Source organism: Styela clava, chromosome 1 (genome assembly GCF_964204865.1).
Source record: "Styela clava chromosome 1, kaStyClav1.hap1.2, whole genome shotgun sequence".
Taxonomy (NCBI): domain Eukaryota; kingdom Metazoa; phylum Chordata; class Ascidiacea; order Stolidobranchia; family Styelidae; genus Styela; species Styela clava.
This window is the reverse complement of record NC_135250.1, coordinates 16,769,154-16,793,043: the sequence shown is the minus strand read 5'-3', so window position 1 is coordinate 16,793,043 and position 23,890 is coordinate 16,769,154. Positions and strand designations below refer to the sequence as shown.

General features: G+C 34.4%; 1 protein-coding gene across 9 annotated transcripts in view; it reads left to right on the top strand.

The window, feature by feature from the left end:
* LOC120345502 (coiled-coil domain-containing protein 57-like) overlaps positions 1–23,890 on the top strand; it is a 56,476-nt gene that overhangs the window by 20,152 nt on the left and 12,434 nt on the right. For 4 of the 9 annotated variants that reach the window (XM_078110841.1, XM_078110839.1, XM_078110867.1 and 1 more), the window contains exons 6-16: positions 3,894–4,097; positions 9,109–9,288; positions 11,842–11,996; positions 12,572–12,703; positions 14,444–14,569; positions 14,974–15,094; positions 16,180–16,302; positions 16,793–16,894; positions 17,312–17,432; positions 20,555–20,674; positions 23,432–23,621. In XM_078110841.1, coding sequence (XP_077966967.1) covers positions 3,894–4,097; positions 9,109–9,288; positions 11,842–11,996; positions 12,572–12,703; positions 14,444–14,569; positions 14,974–15,094; positions 16,180–16,302; positions 16,793–16,894; positions 17,312–17,432; positions 20,555–20,674; positions 23,432–23,621 — 1,574 coding nt within the window. Of the gene's footprint in view, positions 1–1,655; positions 3,230–3,742; positions 3,809–3,893; positions 4,098–9,108; positions 9,289–11,841; positions 11,997–12,571; positions 12,704–14,443; positions 14,570–14,973; positions 15,095–16,179; positions 16,303–16,792; positions 16,895–17,311; positions 17,433–20,554; positions 20,675–23,431; positions 23,622–23,890 lie in introns of those variants that run through there. The other 5 variants (XM_078110853.1, XM_078110855.1, XM_078110847.1 and 2 more) reach the window with 5 other exon arrangements.

Here is a 23,890-nt window from a genome sequence, read left to right as displayed (position 1 = left end):
CCAAACCTATCATAAAAACCTATTGAATCCACTTCTTTTCCGAATGGGACATCGAAGTTTGGTTTTCATAATCCTGGCAGTATTACACGCCGGCGACAGATGTTAAAGACAAATATCAGGGAGTGAATTCAAATTAATTTTATTCTGATTTTTATCGTAACTCGCGGTTGCTTCTTCTTAAGTCAAAATTAAAACATTACTTCTCTGAAATGCCACGGCGATCTGTGGACATAAAAGTATGAGATAAACTGCCGGGTGTATTTCATTTTAATACGTATTTTTGGAATCTTGCGAACTCGTTATCGCCGTTAGAAAAATCTCAATAACTGATATAAAATCCCGTAGAGTACAATTTCATTTCGTACAATAAAAATACATATAAAGTATATCGTTTAATCAAAAATACATATTCATCGTCGCGATTAGGCCACTTGTTAAAAGAGCCGACTTTTACAATGAATAATGAGTTTTCTGTTGTGCAAAGTAATCAATTTGTGACCGATAAGGGCATATTTAAAATGTCTTGCTTTATTATTGTCTTCAATTTAACCAGCGGTTGAGTCGACAAAATAAAATCTTCACAATTTTAAAATACCACCGCAATCTGCGAACATAAAGTGTGGTAAACTGCTCAAACATATAAAGCTTTGATTTCCTTATTTTCAGGACTTGTAACATCAAAAAATCCATAAATGTGCTGTAATATCTCAGATTAAAATTTATTTTAGCACAATAATTTTGATTGAATATACATTTGATTGATTATCTTATATATATCATCACAACCCGGGGAAAATTGTCCCGTTTCAAACCTTTTATAATGTTGAAAAAATAAATTTCGACGGCAATTTAAAGTAATGGATAATATGGCCACAATTAACAGTGCTTCGATTTTAGTGACGATATGTTTTCTAAACGCCGACCAAACATAATGTGTGCGAGAGGCAAACGAAATTTTGCGATTTTCAATGTCCAAAAAGGCGTTTTTAAACTGTCGCAGGCCTCAATAAAACTCATATTGTTTAAAGTTTTATTTTCAGTATTGTATATTGCGGCTTTTCAATCAAAAAATTTGCATTGTTCTCAGAAACTCGCCGCCGATGAACGTATATTAATTAAACTATTGGCTGATTCGCAATTCCGTGTGTGTACAAAAATAAAATAGTTATCATCGTTAACGTCGCACAACAATGTGAAAAATTTTTGATTTAGAGAAAATAAAACCAACATAAAGTTGTTTACGGCCTAAATACCATGTCACACTGATAATAACAATCGGCGATTATAGCAAAATGCTATCGCACGCGTTATTGGCGACTTTTACAGTTTTAAAAAATTTTCAACGGCACGGGTATACCTAATATATAAAACTTCGATGTCCGCCGACCCGCAAGAATTAATACTTTCAAAAAAATGAATCGGGCGGGAATACAGATTACGAACTTTAGGATCGCGGCGACAAAAACAATTAGCGATTTTAGAGAATTTAACCAGTGAATAAAAAACACTTTGTTGCCGACTTCTCAAAGTTCTAATTTTCGAAGGGAGTATCGACCTCCGACGTACCCCCGTTGTATTTAAAAAAAACTTGGTTATTCGACTATTCGGTATTCGTAAAAAATATTCGAACTATTCGATTCGAAAAAAATATTCGATTTTGCCCGCCCTTAATTGTAATTGATGTAATTAATCACAGTTTTTCATTCAATTGAAATTCTAATGTAATTGAGGCATTTTCATTCTGTGTGATTGTAATTGTAATTTGCTAAAATTTTTGGCTCAATTACATTTTCAATTACACCCGGGGTCACCAAACTACCTTTTATCTGGCCCGCAATAACACGAAAAAGGGCGAAATATTTTTCCAGGGGGTGTTTTCGAGAATCGCCTTTCTTTTTTATTTTGTAACATTAGCCAAACAGCAAGATGCGAAAAAGTGGCGTAACAATATGCTTTTCGCATACGTTAAGACACTCGGACAGATTTTCAGTCGTGGTTGTAAACAATACCTCATTTCGCGATTTTGAATGCTATTCGTTAGTTTTTAGTTGTAATCAAGTAGTAATAGTAGTAGTAGTAGTAATCAAAAATTAGTCTAGAAATAGCTGTGATAAAATAAGCTGAATCCATGGGAACACTGTCTGGTTTGATTCTGTAAATTCTTGCTACGCGAAACTCGGAATTTTTTTGAGGATACCGGTAGCGTCAAGGGTAAATACTGCTCTGTGTAGCGTGTCCATATATTTAAGCGTTGCTCTGTTGTTATTGTAAATGTAATTGTAATTTGATATTTTTTTCACAGAGTAATTGTAATGTAATTGAAATATTTAAGGGAGTGATTGTAATTTAACTGAATTAATGTAATTGTCTGATGTAACTCTGATGTACACCCTTGATGTTAGCGAAGATTTGGGTCAGTGCTTTAGTTAATTCGTCCGATGCCGGTTTAGCTCCCATTGTTAGTTTTCTGTATCGCATTAGACGCTGTTTAGCACCGACTTACATTGGACTCTGTGTATGCGTCTCATTCTGCGCACTCCTTCTTTTGACCTGGGTGGACTGCTTTCTTCCTCTGTATCATTCTTAGAGGAGCTGTCTGTTTCTGAATGTGACTCTGTGGAATTAGTTCTTGGCTTCACCCTGTGTGCTCTTGCTGCTGGTTTCCCTCTACATATCTTTGACCCTTTGAAGTGGCCTTTTCTACCATAAGCGAATGTCTCACGAAGTGAGACATTCGTAAAACATGGAGAGTTTCAGTTTTAGAATAGTTTCTGCAGTATGGGCCATATACTGAAGTCCAGGAATGATCAATGCCATATAATTCACTATTTCGAATACATTCTGAATTATTTAATTGAATATGAAATATTGAATATATATACTTTATTTACACAATACCAATCCATTCAATTTTAATAGAGCATTTTTTATTTCCGACAGTAACTCAGGAGGTTAGTAAAGTTGAGTGCCTGCCACCTGGCATTAGGAGAATGGGACATATCTTTTCCTCGCAAAATGAACACGAGAGAAATATAGGGTAACCAGATAGGCCAAGGGTGGAGTCATTCACGCACGATCGGTGCTGTGTGTACTTTGTATTGCCAAGGGATTCAATTTTCCACAAATTAGCCGCAAAACAATTAGAAAAATGGGTGTCTGGATTGAACAACCCAAGTCTTCTCTTTCGAAGGTGTAGAGAGTTTTTTCAAGTAACTATGATATTTAAGAGGTAAGGTTAAAACTAGGGCACTTAACTTGTTAATAAAATTTACCATGGCACTTCCATGTATTTTTTTAACCTTTGCACTCATAATTTCCTTACAGTGAACACTGGTCCTCATCAGGTTCTGTGATTTGAAGACTTCTGTATTTACAAATATTCATACTAGCTTGGTCACTAGCTAAATGTTCTGGCTTTAAATAGAACTTGTCATTTAAAATTTCATCATCTTGTTTACAATGACCAGACTTCAGTGCCATCTTCTTAGCTTTTTTTTCATTTCAACTTGAATGAAATCAGGGAGTGTCAGGGTAAAGTACCTGATGTTCATCATCACATCGCTTTTCTACCCTTGAAATCACCCGTAACTCTCTGTGACAGTAGTCGTCACATTGTTATTTCTATTAAGAGTTCTATTAGGGCGGAGAATGAATCAATTTCACATTCTTCTTTGAAATTTTCTTATTAATGAGCTGCTTGAGTCATTGCTGGCATGTGAACGCTGGAACTTTATCTTTTCAGACTTATTGCAAATATGGATTACTGCCAAACATAAATTGAGAGAAGAAATGGAATACCGTTATACCGGTATATATTTTCGACTAACTCATATGTGATGTGTTTGCCTACACACTACATGTTATTGAATTGTGTGTATTTTTTCCTTTTTCAGGATGCGGAGGTTGAAGAAACTTTATCACAAATGGCCCAAATGAATTCTCAGCATGAAAGATTTGAGTCACAACTTAGATCAGAAATTATAGCACTGAAATTTGAATTTACCTCTGAACTTGACAATGCTTTGCTCAAAAAAGAAAAAGAAAATAGGGAAAACGATGATAAATTTCAAGCAGAAACATTGTCACATCAATTAAAGGTAATCTAATAAGGATAATCATGTAAATTTGACTTTTATGGTGTATGTGTTGGCCCCGATAAATTATTGAGGAAGACTGTGATGATCTTTGATGCGATTGTGTATAGTGAATGTGCTGGACTGTAATCTGATGGTTTGCATTGCCGCATGTTGTTTATGACTTACCGTACCTATCATGCATGTCCATGATCTGGAATGATCAACTAGTCTTCACATATAAAACTTGGACTGGTGATGTGTTAAGAAGAAGTTGGGCTTTCATATATGCTTAAGTAGTAGGGCCATTCCAAGCAACTGTTGAATTTTATCAATTTTTCAAAAGTGTAGTGAAAGTACCGGTACTTGTTTTGTATTCTTTACATCAAAAGACACTTTGATTGGACTACATTCATTTCACTGAAAAAGTTAAAATTTCACCCAGGTTTGTTGATCTACGGAAAAGCCCAGTAGTTTGTATGAAACAGTATTTACCGTATTTATTCGATTATAACGCGCAAAATTTTGAACTGAATTTTAGGCAAAAATCAATGCTGCGCGTTATACACGAGGTCTGAGAAATGCGGTATTGGAAATGTGGTTTTAAACATCTGAAACGTGCGTGCGCTCGCGCATGCACATTCCAATGCAGGACGATTTCGTGCAAGCACACGCACATGCGACAGCTCAGCGTGCGTTTGACATTCGTGCAAGCGTTCGATTTCGTGCAAGCACATGCGACAGCTCAGCATGCGTTTGACATTCCCGCTGCGTTGAGAATATTTATTTGCCATTATCGTACTGTACTGTAGATACCCATTATATATTACCCATTAGCTATTATGGCAAGACAAAAACGTTCTGCATATAGGGCTGCATTCAAACTGGAGGTTGTTGATTATGCGGAAACTCAGTTTTTTAAGGACGGGCATTAGCAATAGTATGGATGGTACAGAAGACGACTTGCTGTGGGATTCAAAATCAGGGCCAGAAGAAGAGGTTGAAAGTGATGTTCCCGCCGATTGGGACACTGATTTAAACATAACCCAAACAGAAATCGAACAGTTGTTGTTTTTTGTTCATGCTGTGAGTTGTTACCTTATGTGCTTACCAGTAGTTAGTAGAGAAAAAATAAAAAAAAGAATTTTATACCAATTTTCATTCAAAATTTAAAGGTGCGCGTTATACACGAGTGCGCGTTATAATTGAATAAATACGGTACATTTTATAATTAGACACAATTTTTTACGGCTTAGTCGGCTGATATTGGTAAGCTAAATTTTGTCACTCTATATCAGAAGTATCCTTTCAAACAAGCGTCAAGTCTTGTACTACCATGGACATAATGATTAATTTTTATTTTCGCTTGAAACTGTACAATCATTGAGATGAAAGAAAATGTTATTCTTATTATGCAATTGCTGTCAACGAAACACTGAAATACTTAAACAAGCAAGTGCACTACCCAATTTTTCATCTGCTAATAAAGGAGTGTTAAAACTGAAAATCGTGTTATTTACAAGTACTAGAAGTCGATGCTGATTTGAATCCTTCATGTCGGCTGTGAATTATTGCCCCGTCTCAAGTACGATAAAATAATTGTAAAATATTTTCGAGCAAAACATCCCTGGCGACGACATTGAGAATGTGTGCACTATTGAACGAAAATTTGATATACTCATCCATTCTATTTGGACATCTATGGCTAACACTTGCACAACTAAGTGTTATTAAACATATGTCGTTCATAATCAACCTTCCTTTTTGCCGGGAGTATTTTTAACCTTTTGAAAGTGTGACATAACACAACATTGAAAACGCCCATGATGTCATAAATAAGAAAAGTATTCTCTAGGTGGGCCAATGTAAAGAAGTTCCATGGCCGTACATGGACCCCAGGGGTTATGTTTAGTAGAGCTCAACCGATATCCCTTTTTGGCACCGATATCGGCAAAAGCCGGGCATTAGGAGAGACAACTTTTTGATGCAAAATGAAGGCGAGAAAAATATTGGGAAACCTGTCATGCGGGGCAAGAGATAAAATATATCAATTTTTAATTTTCCAATACCCATAACATATGCCCACAGCTGTATTTAAGTACGTTAGATTAACAATTCTTCTTCCTGAAAAAGGGAAGACTGATATTGAAGTCACATGATAAGTTACGTATTAACATTTGTCAAGCATTAACTGGAGTTAGTTAAATAAAAGTCTAACCGCAATGATAATAAATATTGAAAGGAAAATACAGACTCACGGGTAGGGCTGTCCAAGAGAACCGAATATTCGAAATCGAATCGCAAATTATTCGAAGCGTTTTTCGGCCGATTTACGAATCGCTAAAATTTGGTACATAATGCGCCTCACGACCACCTTTGCACCGCGTTTTTCACCGGGCGAGCAAAAACGTGTTTCTATCACTTTCTTTGCGTAAAAAAAGGTCTCTCCTATTGCCCCGTGACATGTAATTATCCATTCCATGCATGGTCATAAATGAAAAGTTATCGGTAATGATGACAATGATTTAAAGATGATGTTTTTTGAGAGAACACAAGGAGAAAAAGGCAAATTTTGTGTCAGCCAAAAAAACGCCAGTTTTATAAATAGAATCGATTTGTAGCTGTTGAGTCAGTGATCATAGAAACATGGTACAGGACTGAATCACGTTTTGGAGGTCCAATATCTTTTTCCAATAGAATTTGTAATTTCTTCTAATGGCAATACTGTGTTTCATCCATTTATTACTATGACAAAAAATTGCACTTTTGTGAGTTGATGGCTGTTGTACAGCAACAATATGGTCATCAAATATTAATGTCATCAAACTAGCTCTGAATTTGTGAGTTCCCGAAATGCAATTTTGAATTTTTTGGGCAACAGTTTTATCTATATTAATAGTTGTTTATCATTTTACTGAAAATTACACAAAAAATATTGAGTTAATAATACTAATGATAATAGGACTAAAATAGCAACTACGAGCATTAAATGAGTCTGTGCAATTTCCAACTCTTAAAACTTGATAGTTTTCGAAACTCTGATTTTTTGACCAGTTCAAGAAGGTTTGTGATCTCATTTTATAACTCTGGAAACATAGTTATGCAAAATATTTGCAATAATTCAGATATAACTGCACATACGTTACCACAATATTGAAGAGGAAGTTTTTATTGTACATTAGAGACAAATTTAGGATTGCGCAATAGTATTCGATTCGAGAAAAATATTCGGTTCGATTCGAATCGAAAAAATATTCGATTTTGGACAGCCCTACTCACAGGATATATCATAAAAGCCCATTTTGCTCACAATTAGTGGCGCATCAAGGGGACAGTTATGGGGGTCGTGTCCCCTCGTTTGAAATTTGTTTTTTTTTAGATATTGTTCTACGTTCAAACAACGCCGTTCTACAGTCATAACACTCCAGTGAAAACTACTTTTTCCCAGTGCTTTATCACCCCAACGTAATTTAACACCGCCCGACTTCGATCATACCTTATTGCTATTAGTTACGGTACCTAATAATGACGCTATCCCCGCGTATATGTTTGTATTCGGAAAGGAGATATGTTACCTCAAAAAAGTAGAAATAGCAACAATAGCATCACGCTATCTCTCTCTCTTGTGACGAATACTCTCTCAGAAAAATATTGCCTTGACTAACGTAAGATTTTCTACATATGAAAGGCCGAAAACCGAAAACTTAAAAAATGTGTGTGATGATATTGGTTTAGCCACCATCCACGTTTTGATTCAAAAACATTTAACAATTATTTTATTTTTTATCGCAATTGAAAGCAGCCATGTGTGGCACGACAATAACTAACAGTCGTCATGAAAGATTTCCAATAAACTCCGACTTGAAGTACTTATAAGACGCCGAGGACGTTTTTGGTTGAAAATATTTTACATTCATCGTATATTTCAATTTAGTGAAGATAGGTTGTGCGGCCTCGGCAATAATTTAAAAGAAAATTGTGTCAGAATCAATTGATTTCATCCTTCATCATATTCATCAATTTTTTAATTTCTTACAACCTAGAGTGTATAAAATAGCTCTTAAATATTATTTAGTTTCTATCGGAATTTTTTTATCGTTATCTCGACGTCGTTGATAACAATATCGTTCATTTTAAGTTGAAGGTATTGATTTATAATCAAAATTAAAATTATAACACATGCGTGAAAAATTTAAATCAGCGCTGACTCGAAAAATAAAACACGGTTATTATTGGCGGACTGAAATTTGGGAATCGGGTTCGCTTATTTGATTATGATGACGATGGTAAACAAAAGTACACAAACATACCCTTCTTAATTTTTAGTCGTTATTTCTTTGTCCTTTCTTCTTTCCATGTGTATATTAAGACCATAAAACATATTTTATTTTTGGATTCTGCGCTGATTTGAATATTTCATGTTGCATGTTATGTATTTTTGCTTGTAAATGAATACCGGCACCGCCAACTTAAACTGATTGATGTTGTCGTCAACTCCAGTCGCCAGATGCTGATAAATTCGCGATAGATATTAAATACTATTTAATAAGAGCTATTTTATACGCTCTAAATTTCGAGAAATGAAAAAATTGAAACGTTGAAAATACTTAACAGCTTTTTGTTAGCAATTCGCTGGAATGTAATGAACAGCGTTTTGACATAGCGAAGTGCCGTTAATGAACGAGGGCAAGGTAAGCGAAACGCTGGGATGGCGTTTCCCTATTAACCAGGAGCAATTTATCGTGTTTCGGACACTGTGGCGACACCTAGTGGCGTTGCGACTTGGGTCGTGGTGCACTGTGACAATTCCAGCCGGACTATTATTCATAGATATGATGATTTTAGCTACCTCAAGTATCGCATGAATCAATGCACCACCATAATTCTAGATAGTTTCAGTATTCGCCCCTAAATTTTCTCAGATATGTGTTCTTTTACGGCTGGTGAATGCACATGACCGTGATAAAATCCTCACACAAAAACTTGATAAAACATACATATTCGGGTGGAAATAAAAATATATGTTCATGTTTAGTGCAAAGTTCTTGAGAAAGAGTTGGAACTTGTGAAATCCACTCATGTAAAACAGTCTGAAAATCTGTTGGAAGCTGATGAAGCATGTTCAAAATTGAAGAAAAAACTTCAAAAAGCAGAGCATGATGTGAAAGACATTTCCTCAATAAAAAATTCCAGAATTTTGGAACTAGAGGCCAAGGTAACAATGCAATGCTATATAGATTAAAGGTGGTCTTTAAGTTTAGGAAGTGATAAACAAGCCTTGTGCAAAGTATTTACCGGTAGGTTATATGTCACATTGTGGAATTATGGATTATTATGTGCTACAGTCTATTTCTACTGGATTGGATCTCCGAAATTCTTGTTTTCCACATCTAATATCGTATGTTTTGGAACGTCTCAAATCCTGTATTTTATTTGTTTTATATGACATCATTATGTTTATTCACTATAAACAAGGCTATGTACAAGCAGCTACTAATATATGATGACCTACTATTTTGTAAAAATCTGAATCTTTTTCCACACAATTTATCACACCCTGCATATGACTGTAATGTGTGATCTGTAACTTGCGTGGTGATGTCAACCAGTGGGACAACCAGGCCGTTTTCAATGGGGGGGGGGTCCGACCGGAATTTACACAATGCAACCACGACATAAGTCGCAACGCCACTAGGTGTCGCCCCGCTGAAACACGATAAATTGCTCGTGGGTAAAAGAGAAACGCCATCGATTAAATCCCAGCCTTTCGCTTACCTTGCCCTCGTTCATTAACGGCGCTTCGCTATGTCTTGCACCTCGTGGATAGCAAAACGCCGTTCATTACATTCCAGCGAATTGCTAACGAAAAGCTGTTAATTATTTTCAACGTTTCCCTCGCTTTGCGCTTCGTGGATAGTGAAACACGGCTTGAATAAATTCCAGCGTTTCCCTCGTGCCACGCCTTGCTCGTTGGGTGAATTTGTCAAGACTAAAAACAAAATGCACTTCTTGCGAATGGACCTTTTACCGACCCTAACCCCAGAAAAATTCTAAACTAAACTGAAGCTCACCGTAAGACATAATGACAATTAAAATAATTGATTTACAACTAATTTTTGGAAACACAACTAAAACTGACTAATTTAATGCAGGGATGTTCAAATCGAATTTAAATTCAAATATCGCAAACTTCAAATACTGTTTTATTCGTGTTTATAATAATCCCGAATATGGCGCACATATCCTAGTGTCGTCGTCCATGTGTGGTTCGGCAATATATTACAGCTGACATGAAAGAATCTTGATAAACGCCGACTTGAAGAACTTATAAGACTTCGAGGACGTATTTGATTAAAAATATTTTCTTATCGTGTTAGTCGTTGATTTTAACTTAGTCGAGATGGTTTAGGCGTCCTCGGCAAATTGTGTCTTAATTAGTTTTTTTCATTTATTGTAATTTAGCGCATATAAAATAGCTCCTAAATGATATTTAATATCTATCGCGGATTTCGTCTGCATCTGGCGTTGATGACAACATCGTTCAGTTTAAGTTAGCGGTATTCATTTACAAACAAAAATACATAACAGCCGACATGAAATATTCAAATCAGCGGAGAGTTCAAAAATAAAACACGTTTTATGGTCTTAATATGCACATAGAAAGAAGAAAAGACAGAGAAATAACGACCAAAACTAAGAACGGTATGGTATGTTTGTGTACTTTTGTTTACCATCGTCATCATAATCAAATTAGTTAAACCCGATTCCCAAATTTCCGTCCGCCAATAATGGAGAATAAAGATGGAAAAACGTGTTTTACTTTTTAAGTCAGCGTTGATTTAAATTTTTCATGTTATTATGTGTTATAATTTTTTGATTATAAACCAATACCTCCAACTTAAAATGAACGATATTGTTATCAACGACGTCAGGATAACGATAAAATCTCCGATAGAAACCAAATAATTTTTAGAAGCTATTTTATAGATCGCAAGAAATTAAAAAATTTCCCGTTAAGTTCGATAACTATCGAAACTGAGGATGAAAACAATTAATCAGGGCAGGATTTGCTTTTAAGTTTATTGCAGAGGCGCGCAACATATCTTGACTAAATTGAAATATACGATAACAAATGTAAAAAATTTTCAACCAAAAACGTCCTCGACGTCTTATAAGCACTTCAAGTCGGAGTTTATTGAAAACCTTTCACGACGACTGTTAGTTATTGCCGTGCCACACATGGCTGCTTTCGATTGCGATAAAAAATGAAATATTTTTGAAATGTATTTAAATCAGAACGTGGACGGGGGCGGTAGGATGTGTACGGAGTTTTCGGTTTTCGGCCTTTCATATGTAGAAAATCTTAGGTTAATCGAAGCAATATTTTTCCGAAAATAATTTTCGTATCCAGATTTTCAGAGTTTCTTCTGCATTATTATAATATGAAGACGGGCGGCGTTACATTGCGTCAAGATGATGAAGCACGAGAGTATTTGTTATGTTATTGTCGCTTTCAATTCGCATCGACAGCGCGCGATTTCTACTTTTTTTCACCGGATTGTTGTGACCGTAGAACGACGTTGTTTGAACGTAGAACAATACTAAAAAAAAACAATTTCAAACGGGGGGGGACACGACCCCCGTAACCCCCCCGCTGGTTGCGCCACTGATGTCAACATGTTACACACATTGCTCTGATCACTAATCAAGCCATTACACTGTTTAAATCTCCTTTGGAAATTCAGTGATTCTAATTTTTCTGGTTTAGGTTCAAAATTTAGAATCGAAAAATGCATCTATTAACAAAGATTATGAACATCGTCGTCAACAGCTGGACGAAGATATCAGATTGAAGCAATCAAATATGGAGGTGGTTCGCCAGAATTTCCTCAAAAAGGAAAAATCTCTAAAGGAAGAGATTTGGTATTGTTATACTCCATAGAAATGTGATAAATAGTTTTACTCAAACTAACTTCGAAAATGGAGTTCAATTGTAACATCAAAGTGATTCACAAATCTTGCTGCACACAAACACGATTATGTTTCAGCATCATTTCGTCTGAGACAAAATTATTTTTTATTTCCCCACAATGATTATCTTCACTCTTAGTACAACACTCTTGCATTACAGGCACAGAGATTCCCACATAATTACAATTTTTACGGCACCTCTGACACCATGATATTGATAATTGGCCAATGTTATGAAGAAAAAACAAAGAATCCTGATTAGCATTAATGCTCTGAAATATTAATTGTCTGGACACAAGTCATTTGTTAACTTAGTATAAATGTAAACTCCCAAAACTCATCAACAGGAATGAGTTCTCGAGTACAGTGAGCACATGGCCCATTCACCTCAAGAATTTGCCAGAAATACAATAAAGATATAGTTACCATTAGAAACTCATGATATCACGAATTTAACGAGCATCCAAATAGCGTGTTTGTATGTCTTGTTACATCACTGAAATTATTGCATCGTTTTTTAATATTAGTAAACTTCGAAGTAAGGCTGAAAATTCTGAACAAGAAACAAATAGAGCATTATGGGACAAAAATGATTTAGTAAAAGAAAATCAAGTTATTGTTGAAAATCTGAAAAGGATAATACAAGACTTGACTTTGAGGTGAGAATATTGAATAATTTAAGAACCTAAAAAATTTTGTGGCGCTTCTGATTATATATATATAATTTTTTTAGATTTTTGGTGTTTACCACTCATATAAGATGGACTTCGTTTGGGGGACTCAAATTAATAATCAACCCAGCAGAAATTGGCCGTTAATTAATATGGCTCGTTCATGACATAGTACTGAAAACTGATAAATTGGTTTATATAACAGCGTGGCTTTATAGCATTGTGTATCAAACAGTGGAGAATCAAAATAAATGGTGAAAACTGACTCTAGATTAAAACGCTAAAAATTGTGTGTCATTAATAATGAAATGTCATTGGATAAACTATAATGTTGCATGTTGTTCGACTACTTTTGCCAGCTGCTCTTCGAAGAATACTTTGCTTCTCCCACCGCGTATATCAGACATCAGTTTATGTTATAATTGTTTATATGCACAAAAATATGCGCATGGGATGTAAGACTCTTACTTGTCGTAATTCAATGTTTATAAAGTCTTTTTTTTTCGATGCACCATAACTTGTAATAATTGACTTTGATGGAAATCTCGACATATAGCGATTCTCTCCTTTTAATCGGTATTCACAGATTTTTACCAATTTCTCAAGGAGAACATAAAAACAGCGAGAAAGGAAAATGCTCTCTCGTTGGATTACGATCGACAATTTAGAAACCCCCTTGTTTCGCTAATTCGGCAATCGTTATTGACTGTTTTTGTCTGCTAAAGAATGAATATCACTCTGATATATTTTTAAGCCACAATTGGCAATTCTTAATTAATAAATCATGGATTTTAATAAATCATATAATTTTGTTTGTTATTCAGAACATTGTGCTTAGAGCTCGGGCCGATATTGCCTGTTTGCCAATATATATCGGCCATACTCGGCAAGCGCTGGGATACGTGCTTCAACGGCTCTCCCCTCTGCATAACTGCTGGTTTCCCAATATTTCTCTCGCTTTCATTTTGTGTTAAAAAGATGTCTCTCCTAATTCCCTTGGCACATGATTAGCCATTTCACGCATGGTCATAACTGAAAAGTTATTATCTGGAGTAACCTTTTCGAGAGAGAGTGCACAATGAGAAAAAGGCAAATTTAAGAATCAATAGAAAATGTTGGTTCTATAAATAGAATCGATTTGAAGCTGGTGAGTTAGTAACCACAGAAACATGGTACAGGTAGCTCAAAGCAATAATGTCATCAAAGTAGTTCTGAATTTGTGGGCCCTCCCTAAGTTAAATTTTGAATTTCTGGGGTAACAGTTTTATCAATATTGATGGTTGTCTAAAAATGATATCGGTCGAGCTCTTGTGCCATCTCTTGTCAATTGACAAAGACGTTGTGTAAGGAACTTATCGAAAATACCTCTTTACAAGATAAATCCGTTAAACACAACTAAAAATGTAGCTGTGTTGAATTGTGCCAAGATGATAACGCATAGAATAATATAGTCTTGAGCCCGAAAGTGTAATGAGCGGACCATATAAATTTCTTGTTGTTTATACCAAGCTGAACACTTGCATCAAAATAATTGCCAGAATGGGGAGTTACAAATCCTGTAACCCCCCATCCATCCTTTGCTGGCTGCGCTCTTGACTCAGCATATTGCCTATCCAATTTATTATACCATTGTTGATAATTAATATTTGGGTCCAACGTTAATGGCTTATTTTTGTTTCACCCTGTTTTATATTGTTTTTAACTTTTAATAAAAAAAATTTATTTCAGGTTTGAAAATCAGGTGAAAATTCACAATAGTTCAGCTGTATCAAAAGATGTTGAAATACGAAATTTTCATAAGAAAGAGATTATAATGAAAACAGAAATAGAAAAACAGAAAAATTACATTGAGAAGTAAAAGATTTTGCATTGTTTTTAAATAAACTCAAAATGAGTTAGTTAACATAACTGTGTCAATTTTCATAATTTTTAAGCTGAAAATTCTATGTTCGAATCTTGATCAGATAACTGAAACGACTAATGGAAACGATGCAAACCACTCAACCGTGTTGATTTTTGAAGTTTAATCTTGATCAGTCTGCCTCGTCTCATGCAGGCTCAACATTTTCAGGCTCGACATTTTCGAACGCCAATTCTGTTTTAAATTAGATATGTTATGTATATAAGAACTGAAATTTTCTACTCGTTCTAGCCCTAGCAATCACTTTTTGTAGCGCTTAATTATATTCAATATTCCACGAAAACTTGTCTTGAATTTTCCATATTCTGAAATCGGAGGATGCTGTTATTTTATCAAGGTTAAAACAAGATCTGGCTTCATCGACACAAAAAGAAAATTTACTTCTTCAATCAAAAGTTCAATTAAAAATGGATTGGCAACAAAGATGTCAGGAGATTAAAAGAAAACAATCTGCAGGGGTATGGATCTGGATGTATGAAAAAAGTAGCCTATATCATAATCCATTTATAGTCCAGACAAGCAATATTTAATAAAATTAACTCAAACAGAAGGCGCAATGAAGGATTATATAAAAGAGAAGCAGTTTAACTTTCAACTGTAATATGCAAAAATATGGTTAGCACCTCATCCCAGTAGAGCCTTCTGTTAATTTTTAGCCCCATCCTATTTGACCATGACTTTTTAGTACCAAATAAATCTGTCCTAATGGAAAATATATTATGTCAGTTACAAAGTTTTTGTGCTTTTTCATAAGTGTATTTGTAAATCATAAGAATATTTTTGTTTATTTATGGACTCATTGAATTTACTCTAGCCCTAAAATTGATGATTTTGTTGTAATAGAGGGAAATTTCATTTACACTGATAGTGGTTAGAGTTTAGGCCAGTGTTCACTTTTAGTGCACTTTTTTTTGAAAACTGCGAGACATTTTCGCAGTTTTCTTAGAGACCGCGATATCGCCATTTTTTTTCGTTTTTGAACGGAGAAATTTCAATGTTAACAAATAATTTGTGTGCAAGTATGAAGGCAAATAAGCTGTTATTTTATATGCTCACCTAATGCTTGGGTTGCGAAAAATTAAAATCATTTTTTCAGAGTCGCACCAAAAAGTCCTTGCAGATCCCTGGTCTAAGCAAGCACAAAGCACTGCTACTTGTGAGGCTTTTTTCCACTTTATGTACCTCATTAAAGCGATTCGCAAATTAGCCAGAAACCATTAGCCATTATTTGCAATTCGATTCAATATCGTATATTGGGTTCGCTTGGTCAGCCCTAATGCAGACCCTGTAAAATCCTGATTATTCCAAAAATTCGAAAAATGGTGGCTCTGTATGTATCAGTAGTTACTTTTCAAAGTCATAGAGTGTAGGTTATCATCAAGTATATAAATAGATATGAATTTTTATTAGTATGTCGGAAGTGATTAGTACTAGCAATTAATATTATTTATAATAATTATGTAATTCAACTTTGACAATGTTATTTAATTGGATTTTTCTAATATTTTTTTCACTATCACTTTTTACCCTATACTCATCACAGTGTGAAGGTCTAATACAAAGTTTGACAAAATCACGTGATAATGCTTTTGCCGAAGTTAGAAAATTGAGACAAAAACTTGGAATGGAAATTGAAGATGATGAATTGGATGACAAGAACTTTGAGGTATGTATTTTTTGTCCTTTTTCATTGAAAAAATCATCGCATTACTGTTAAAAGTAGAAAGTATGATTATTTATTCCAGAGTGAGAGGAAAAATGAAAAAAAAACTCTTATTGTCAACAACAGCTTATTTAAATCAGGGCTTAGGTTCTGTTGCTCTTATTGAAATAAAAGTTTGTGTAGCATTGTTTGAATATATTTCAATTTTCAACTATTCATGTATTACCGTACGATTTTTCAAGTATCTTGACTCTTGAGTAAATATGGCATTCTGTCAGTTTTCATAAAAATTGAAATATTGTATAAGAAGCTCTGACTGGACTAAGATGGGATGGCTTCTTCTATTTTCTAAAAGATGTTAAGAAAGCTTAATTGTATTATACAATTAAGCTTTCTCATCATCTTTTTGAAAGGTAAGAGGTCATCATTTACTATAGGCCCACAAATTATTTGTATAGTAAATGATGACCTATTACTTTTTAATCACTTCCAGGAGCTTGAAAAGCAAAATAATCGATTGAAGACAATAATAGAACAGATGACAAATGATATGCAAAAGCTTGCAGCTAGTCAATCGTTAAACAGTACCATGGAGGTAAAAGTAGCAAATGTTTTTCTTAAATGTGTACCGTCATTATGGGCCATGGGTGAAGAATATGCATGTCTTTGTTCATGCTCAAGCAATGCATGAAATATTCAAATTTTCTGGATTTTTTTTAGTAAAATTGTCTTTATTAAAGCCCATATTGCAATAAATCCTATTCTAAACTTTACACAAAGATAATTTTGAAACCAGTTCTTCTGAATTATATATATCCTTACATATCAGTACAAATTCTTGTTCTGGGTAGAGGTGTGGAAATGTAGTATATTATCTATTTGAAAGAATTATTCTAGAAAAGAATTTTGAAATGAACAGCAATTTGGATAAATTATGCAGTATTGCAGGGTACGATTACTTGCTAATTTTAATAGCATCAATGATTTGATTCAACAAATATCTTATACTTAGGTCAATAAACAACACACTGGTCCACAAAGCATTTCTGTGGAATATGTCAAATCACTAGAGAAAGAATTGCGGAATTTGAAGAAAGAGAAGAGAGATTTATTAGAAACAGAAGTACCAAACGGTAGATATTTCTTTTTGAGTTGATTTCAGGTATTGATTATGCTGTTTTTAATAATACCATTTTTGCAAGGAAAGTTTTTCAAAAGTATGCATTGATTATGTTGCATTTGGAAGACATTGAAATCCGACCCCCAACTCAAATCAGGAAATATTGTTCCGTAAACACTCTGGCCTTTTCAAAAGCTCCTTACTTGTCAGTTTTTGTTTGTATAAAGCTGTGGTTACAAAACTGGAGGTAATTACCCCCAAAGGGTCAATTTTACAATTTTAAGGGTGTAATGTAGATTGTTTACTGCCTTGACAATTTCTTTTGTAATCATTGTTCCTTTTTGCTGTTTACCTGAAAACCTGTAGTCAGGGATGGCCATTTCCGAATACTAAACTATTCCGAATACATTCTAAAATAATGTTTTCGAATCTGGAATTCTGAATACATTCTAAAATCGAAAATAACACATTTTTGCTTAGTTTATTAAAACCCAGTAAATTAGGAAATAAGCTTCAATAAAAATATCAGAATAAAGCCACAAACCAACAATATATGTACACAATGTAATTGATAGTTTATAGCTATCAATAAAAAATAATAGCAGCTTGTGACACAGTCAGTTTATTAAAATTATTCACTTTGTACAAAGGACCATTTGAAATGATAGCCAAAGAGTTGTCTGACGCTTTCTATCATTGGTACCATGCAATTACGATATTACGATAATAGTCAAGTCTATTGACAAAAATACTACTTGTATTCAGATAATTGTGTATATTTTCTGAGAGTAATAAAATTTATTGGCAATACAGGCAACTGAAACAAGCAACAACAATCGAAAATCCATTATGCCTTTAAAAATTCTAATATTTAAGCCTAGAGTATTCTACTACCTACCAGCATATTTGTATATTAATTTATGTGAACCATATTGTTATTATGTGTAACATATTGTTGTGTTTGAAATTAGAAATAAATTAGTAGTGGATAGATGACCCCCACTGCCAGCCACGCAGCCAGGATTTTCGAAATCGGTAATTCCCATTGCCGGCTGTAACACCCACCGCGCTTCTGCGCTCGTTAAAAGAGCCGTCTTTTCAGCGTATACTGATCAACCTGTTACGTAAAATATTCAATCCATGACAACTACGAGATTCTAAAATATTCTTATATGTTAATTTAATGTGTCCAACGTAACTCGCGGTTTCTTCTTCTTACGTCAAAAAAAAAAAAATTACTATTCGGTCCACGGCGATATGTGACCTAAAAGTACGAGATAAACTGCCTGATGTATTTAATTTTAATACGTATTTTTGCAATCTTGCCAACTCGTTATCGCCGTTAGAAAAATCTCAAATAAAGATATAAAATCCTGTTAAGTGTAGGGTATAATTCATTTCATACAATGAATATACATATAAAGTTAAGCAGTAAATTAAAAATACATATTCATCGCCGCGATTATGCCACCTGTTAAAAGAGTCGACCTTTACAACAAATAATATAACAACGAATATATATTTTTCTGTTGTGCAAAGTGATGAATTCGTGACCGATACCGGCATATATAAAATGTCTTGCTTTATTTATTTAATTGTCTTCAATTTACCCTGCGGTTGCGTCGACAAAATAAAATCCTCACCACTCTTATATACCATTGCAATCTGCGGTCATAAAAATAAAAACGTGTGGTAAACTGCCCGATTAAATAATGTTTTGATCCGTATTTTGCGAATTCGGCAAATATTTGGATGTACTTGTTAACAGTGTCTCCGCTCAATCGAAATGCTGCCATTCTGATTATTTTTAGATAAAACCGTTCGAAAAATCCATAAATCTTCTGTAACATCTCAGAGTGAAATTTATTTCATCAAAATAAAATTAATTGAATATACTTTGAAAATAATCGACGGCAATTTAAAGTAATGGATAATCAGGCAAATCCCGCCCTCAATTCGTGACGATATGTTTCTAAACGCCGACCAAACATAATGTGTGACAGAGGCACACGAAATTCTGCGATTTTCACTGCCTAAAAAAGCGTTTTTTTAAATTTTCGCGGGCCTCAATAAAACTTATATTGTTTACGGTTTTATTTTCAGTATTAATTGCCGCTTTTCAATCAAAAAGTTGCGTTGTCTTTAGAAACTTGCCGCCGATGAACGTATTTACCAGATTCAAAATTCTGTGTGCGTGCAAAAATAAAATAATTGTAATCGTTATCGTGGAACAAATTTGTGAAAAAATTCGTTTTAGAGAAAATAACACAAACGTAACGGCCTAAATGACGCGTTACGCTGATGAGTGATGAAAACAATCATGCGCAAGTTTCTATCGAGAATGTTTTCATTCAACGGAAACGTGTTGAGAGCGGCGTCGAAAATGTGTGACGTCACACAAATATCCGATATTCTTATGAACGCCAATTCCGATATTCGAATAACGAGATATTCGAATACATTCGAATAGTTTATTCGAATTGGCCATCCCTGCCTGTAGTGCTGTGTTCGCTGTTCACATCTAGTCAATGAGCATTGTCCCAACACAATGTAGTCAGTGGCGCCATCAGTAAAGACATAATAACAATGCTTGTCGTACAGGCTAATATGCTGTGCAGGCAAGATTTCGGGATCTAAAGTTGTTGACTTTGTGATTACGATTTTTAGGTAACAACATATTTTAATTTTTTGGAATGTAGAACCCAGCATTAGACTACCATTTTGAGTTGGCCTTAAGCACTGAATCCAATTACATTTATTAACATTTTTGATTCAATATTCTTAACTTATTGTCATGAAGCAAGATTCTCTGCATTGACATCCATTACAACAAAATATCGAAAAAGCTTATGATTGATGTTGACATGAACTTCTATCTGCCGTCCACTTTGCCCTAGGTTCTATTCTATTGTTTGATATCGCACAGTGTCACCCTTTCCATTAAGATCAAATCCGGGCGTTATTGTTGTGTTATTGGATTCTTTGGAATTGATAAATTGTGTGACAGAAATCTCATTTTTATGAAAGGCATAATTGGTATTCATAAAAAGTTTAGGAACCATTTGTCTGAAGCCATGATTTAACACATAAGCTTCATAAACGTTGAAACTTTTAATAGGGATCATTTTTTTTCAGGATTTGTAACGAATCTTTTGCCTTCTGTTACTTCTAATTCATCTGTTTCTCCAGTAATCACTGCATCTTTTGTTCATCCCGATTTGAATTTACATATAAACTCATTAAATAAAAAGATAGGTGAGTTGAAGCACTAATAACAGAAAAATCAACTTTATGCTAGAGAGCCAAAAGCACGCTAGAAATTAAATTTTTGTTTATTGCCACTGTAACTTATCAATCAGTCAATTATTATATTTTGTAGAAAGCTATGTTGTTGGGATGGGATAGAACTTTGGTTAATGATCAGATTATTTGATCATAGGTCGAACCATAGTCTCTCATCCATTGCAATAGCCAGGATTGAATTTTCCTAATGTTGTCCATTGTCTTATCTGATCGTCGATCTGAACGGCGTCATATTACGGCCAGAACATCACAGTTCCGTAGTCGAAACGATATTATTCTGTTATTAATTTTACACCGCCAGACTTTTAATCGTCTTTACGGTATGTTATAATTTTAGTTGGCACTGATAATGACGCTTATTTCCCTGCTATCGAGATATTTACCTCCTGCAAGCGGTGGCGCAACATTCAGAATCAGGTGATAAATAAAATGATTCAAATCGCAGGGTCTATTAATGAAGAAATCCCAATGTAGCAGTATTGAAAAACGTATAATATAAATATATCACAGAAGGATTTTCATTCATCGACTTTTAAAAAAAACAATAGCGATTGTCTATTCCGCAATAAATAAGAATGTGTACCGGTAATTATTGATTGCAATTCAGTAAGTCGTATTTTCCTTTCTTTTTTCTTGAAACAGACATGAAACGAATTTAACTGCCGTTATGGCCATGGGCTCTTGAAAGGCGAGAAATGTTAAATACTACTAAGGACTTTCTTTTCAAACTCCCAACGCAATCACTTTCATTGAAGCAAATCACAGCGCATTGAATAGAAAAATAAACTATATTAACATTGATGAGTGAACGAGTAAAAATTTACCTACGGCTCTCACTGACAGACAGAAACGATAAACGATAAAATTAATACGAAAGTAACACGGACACGATATAAAATTAAAATTAAAGAGTCAACTAGCCTCAATCAGCTTCAAAAATATCTATCACAGGGTCAGTAATGATAATATTGTTTGCTTGAAAGTGGGACCGTAATTTACCATCTGTGATATGGCAGATCAAATCCCATGCAGAAGAATAAAATTAATTTGTGTTGTGAATAGCTGTCTTTTACATATTTACCGATGTGAACTCACAGTTCTGCCCGAAACAAAGAAACTAAACTTTGGTGTCCGCCATTGCATGTGAATCAAATCCTATGCAGAAGATTAAAATCAGAATAAAATTAATTTGTATTGTGAATAGCTGTCATATGAACTCACAGTTATGCCGACCGCCAAAAAACAATCAGCAATTAGGACAAAATTATGAAATAAAAAATGCTGCGTTGTCACCAATTTTCCATATTTGGTATTCGTTGGAAATATTCGAGTTATTCGATTGAAAAAAATTGATTTTTCCCATCACCAATCACTGCGCATGTAAATACTCACTGAATGGCAATAAAAAAATTAACTTGATTAACATTGAATTATACGTAATAGTTTCACATTTCATGCACATTTGATCGATGCTATATGCCAGCTTGTTTTTTGCATACAAACGATTGTAACGCCAGTGTCATCGGCGAGTTGTACTGTCTCTAAAATTATTTTTAACGATTTTCATCGTTTTATTTCCAAATGCGGATACTCAAGAACTTGTAACTGTGGAATTTTGCTGTAAACGACGTACAAATTTTAGTACTTTGAGCGCCTTACGTTTTCATGATTTTCACTTTTGGTTGTTTTAATTTAACCGTAACTCCCTGTTTAAAATATCCTGGCTGCGCCCTGCTTGAGAAAACTTGTAGCCGAATTCCGTGAACATTTATCTCTCACATTCAATACCTTAATTGAAATGTCATTCGAGAACTTGATTCGAATTAGTTTTTCAAAACTGTTGTGTATTGTGGTTTGTGCATATATGAAGTCAAGGTCAGATCTGTGGAGTCAGGAGTTAGGAATCTTTTTGTTAATATTGGAGTTGCAGAAGTGGAGTCAGAACTTTTAATTCTTCAGAGTCAGATTTTTGACGTTGGTGATCAAAATTTGCCACAGATACTCAAAAAGCATTGAGTTGATTAGGCCTTGGAATCTGCAGTCTGGGGTGATGTCTTTTTTGAAATGCAGGAGTTGGATGTAAATTTTCCCACCTCATACTGATTGGGGAGCTATATTATTTATTGAATTACCGGTTAGCATAAGTTTTGATATACTTTTATTGTGACATGATAAAAGCGACTTTACAGGTGACATATGACAGTTATTGCAGAGCAATATGAACGAAAATGTCATTGTAATTAGGGCTGTCCAAGCGAACCAAATATTCGAAATCGAATCGCAACCTATTCGAATCGTTTTTCGGCTAATTTTTGAATAGCTAATATTAGATACATAAAGCGGAAAAGGCTTGAAACCTTTGCAGGACGTTTTTCGTCAGGCAAGCGGCGGCGCTTCAAGCTTAGACCACTCTCGCTCCTGTCATAATTGGTTTCCCGATATTTCTTTCGCCTTCATTTTGAGATAAACATGTCATTCTTAATGCCCGGTGGCACGTGATAAGCCATTTTATGCATGGTCATCATAACTTAAGTTATAATCGGTCATGACGTTTTTGAGAGAGAACAAGAAGAAAAAGGCAATTTATTATCTTTAGAAAACGATAGCTCTATAAATAGAATCGATTTGAAGCTAATGAGTTAGTTATCATAGCTAATGGTTTATAATTTCATTTTGTAAAATACCAATTATCCTCTGTATAAATTACAGGCAACCTCAGAGCTGAAAAGACTGAATTATCTGTTCAGTTAGAAAAGCTGAAAGTTCGTTTACATCATCAGGAACTTATTTTAAATTCAAGAGAAAACGAATCAAAACAACAGCTTGTAAGGATTCAAGAACTTGAATACGATTTGTCATCAAATCAAAGAAGATATGAACAGGAAGCTCAATTTTTGAAGTAAGTTTTCAAATGCAGTAATAATTAAGAAAAAGTTATAATAATATTCATTCAATTTTTGTGATATGACCCATTATGAGTTGACATGAACTGATGCATATTGATTTAAAAACATGAAGTTCTGCCAAATACAAATCATGTTTTTAATATTGAAATCAATTATCTCTGTCTCTATCTCAACTTCTCACTAGTAATAGTTGGTGTATTGTAATAAGCTTTATGAATGTGCTGCCATTTTACTGCTGATTGTTATTCATGAGGATGATGTG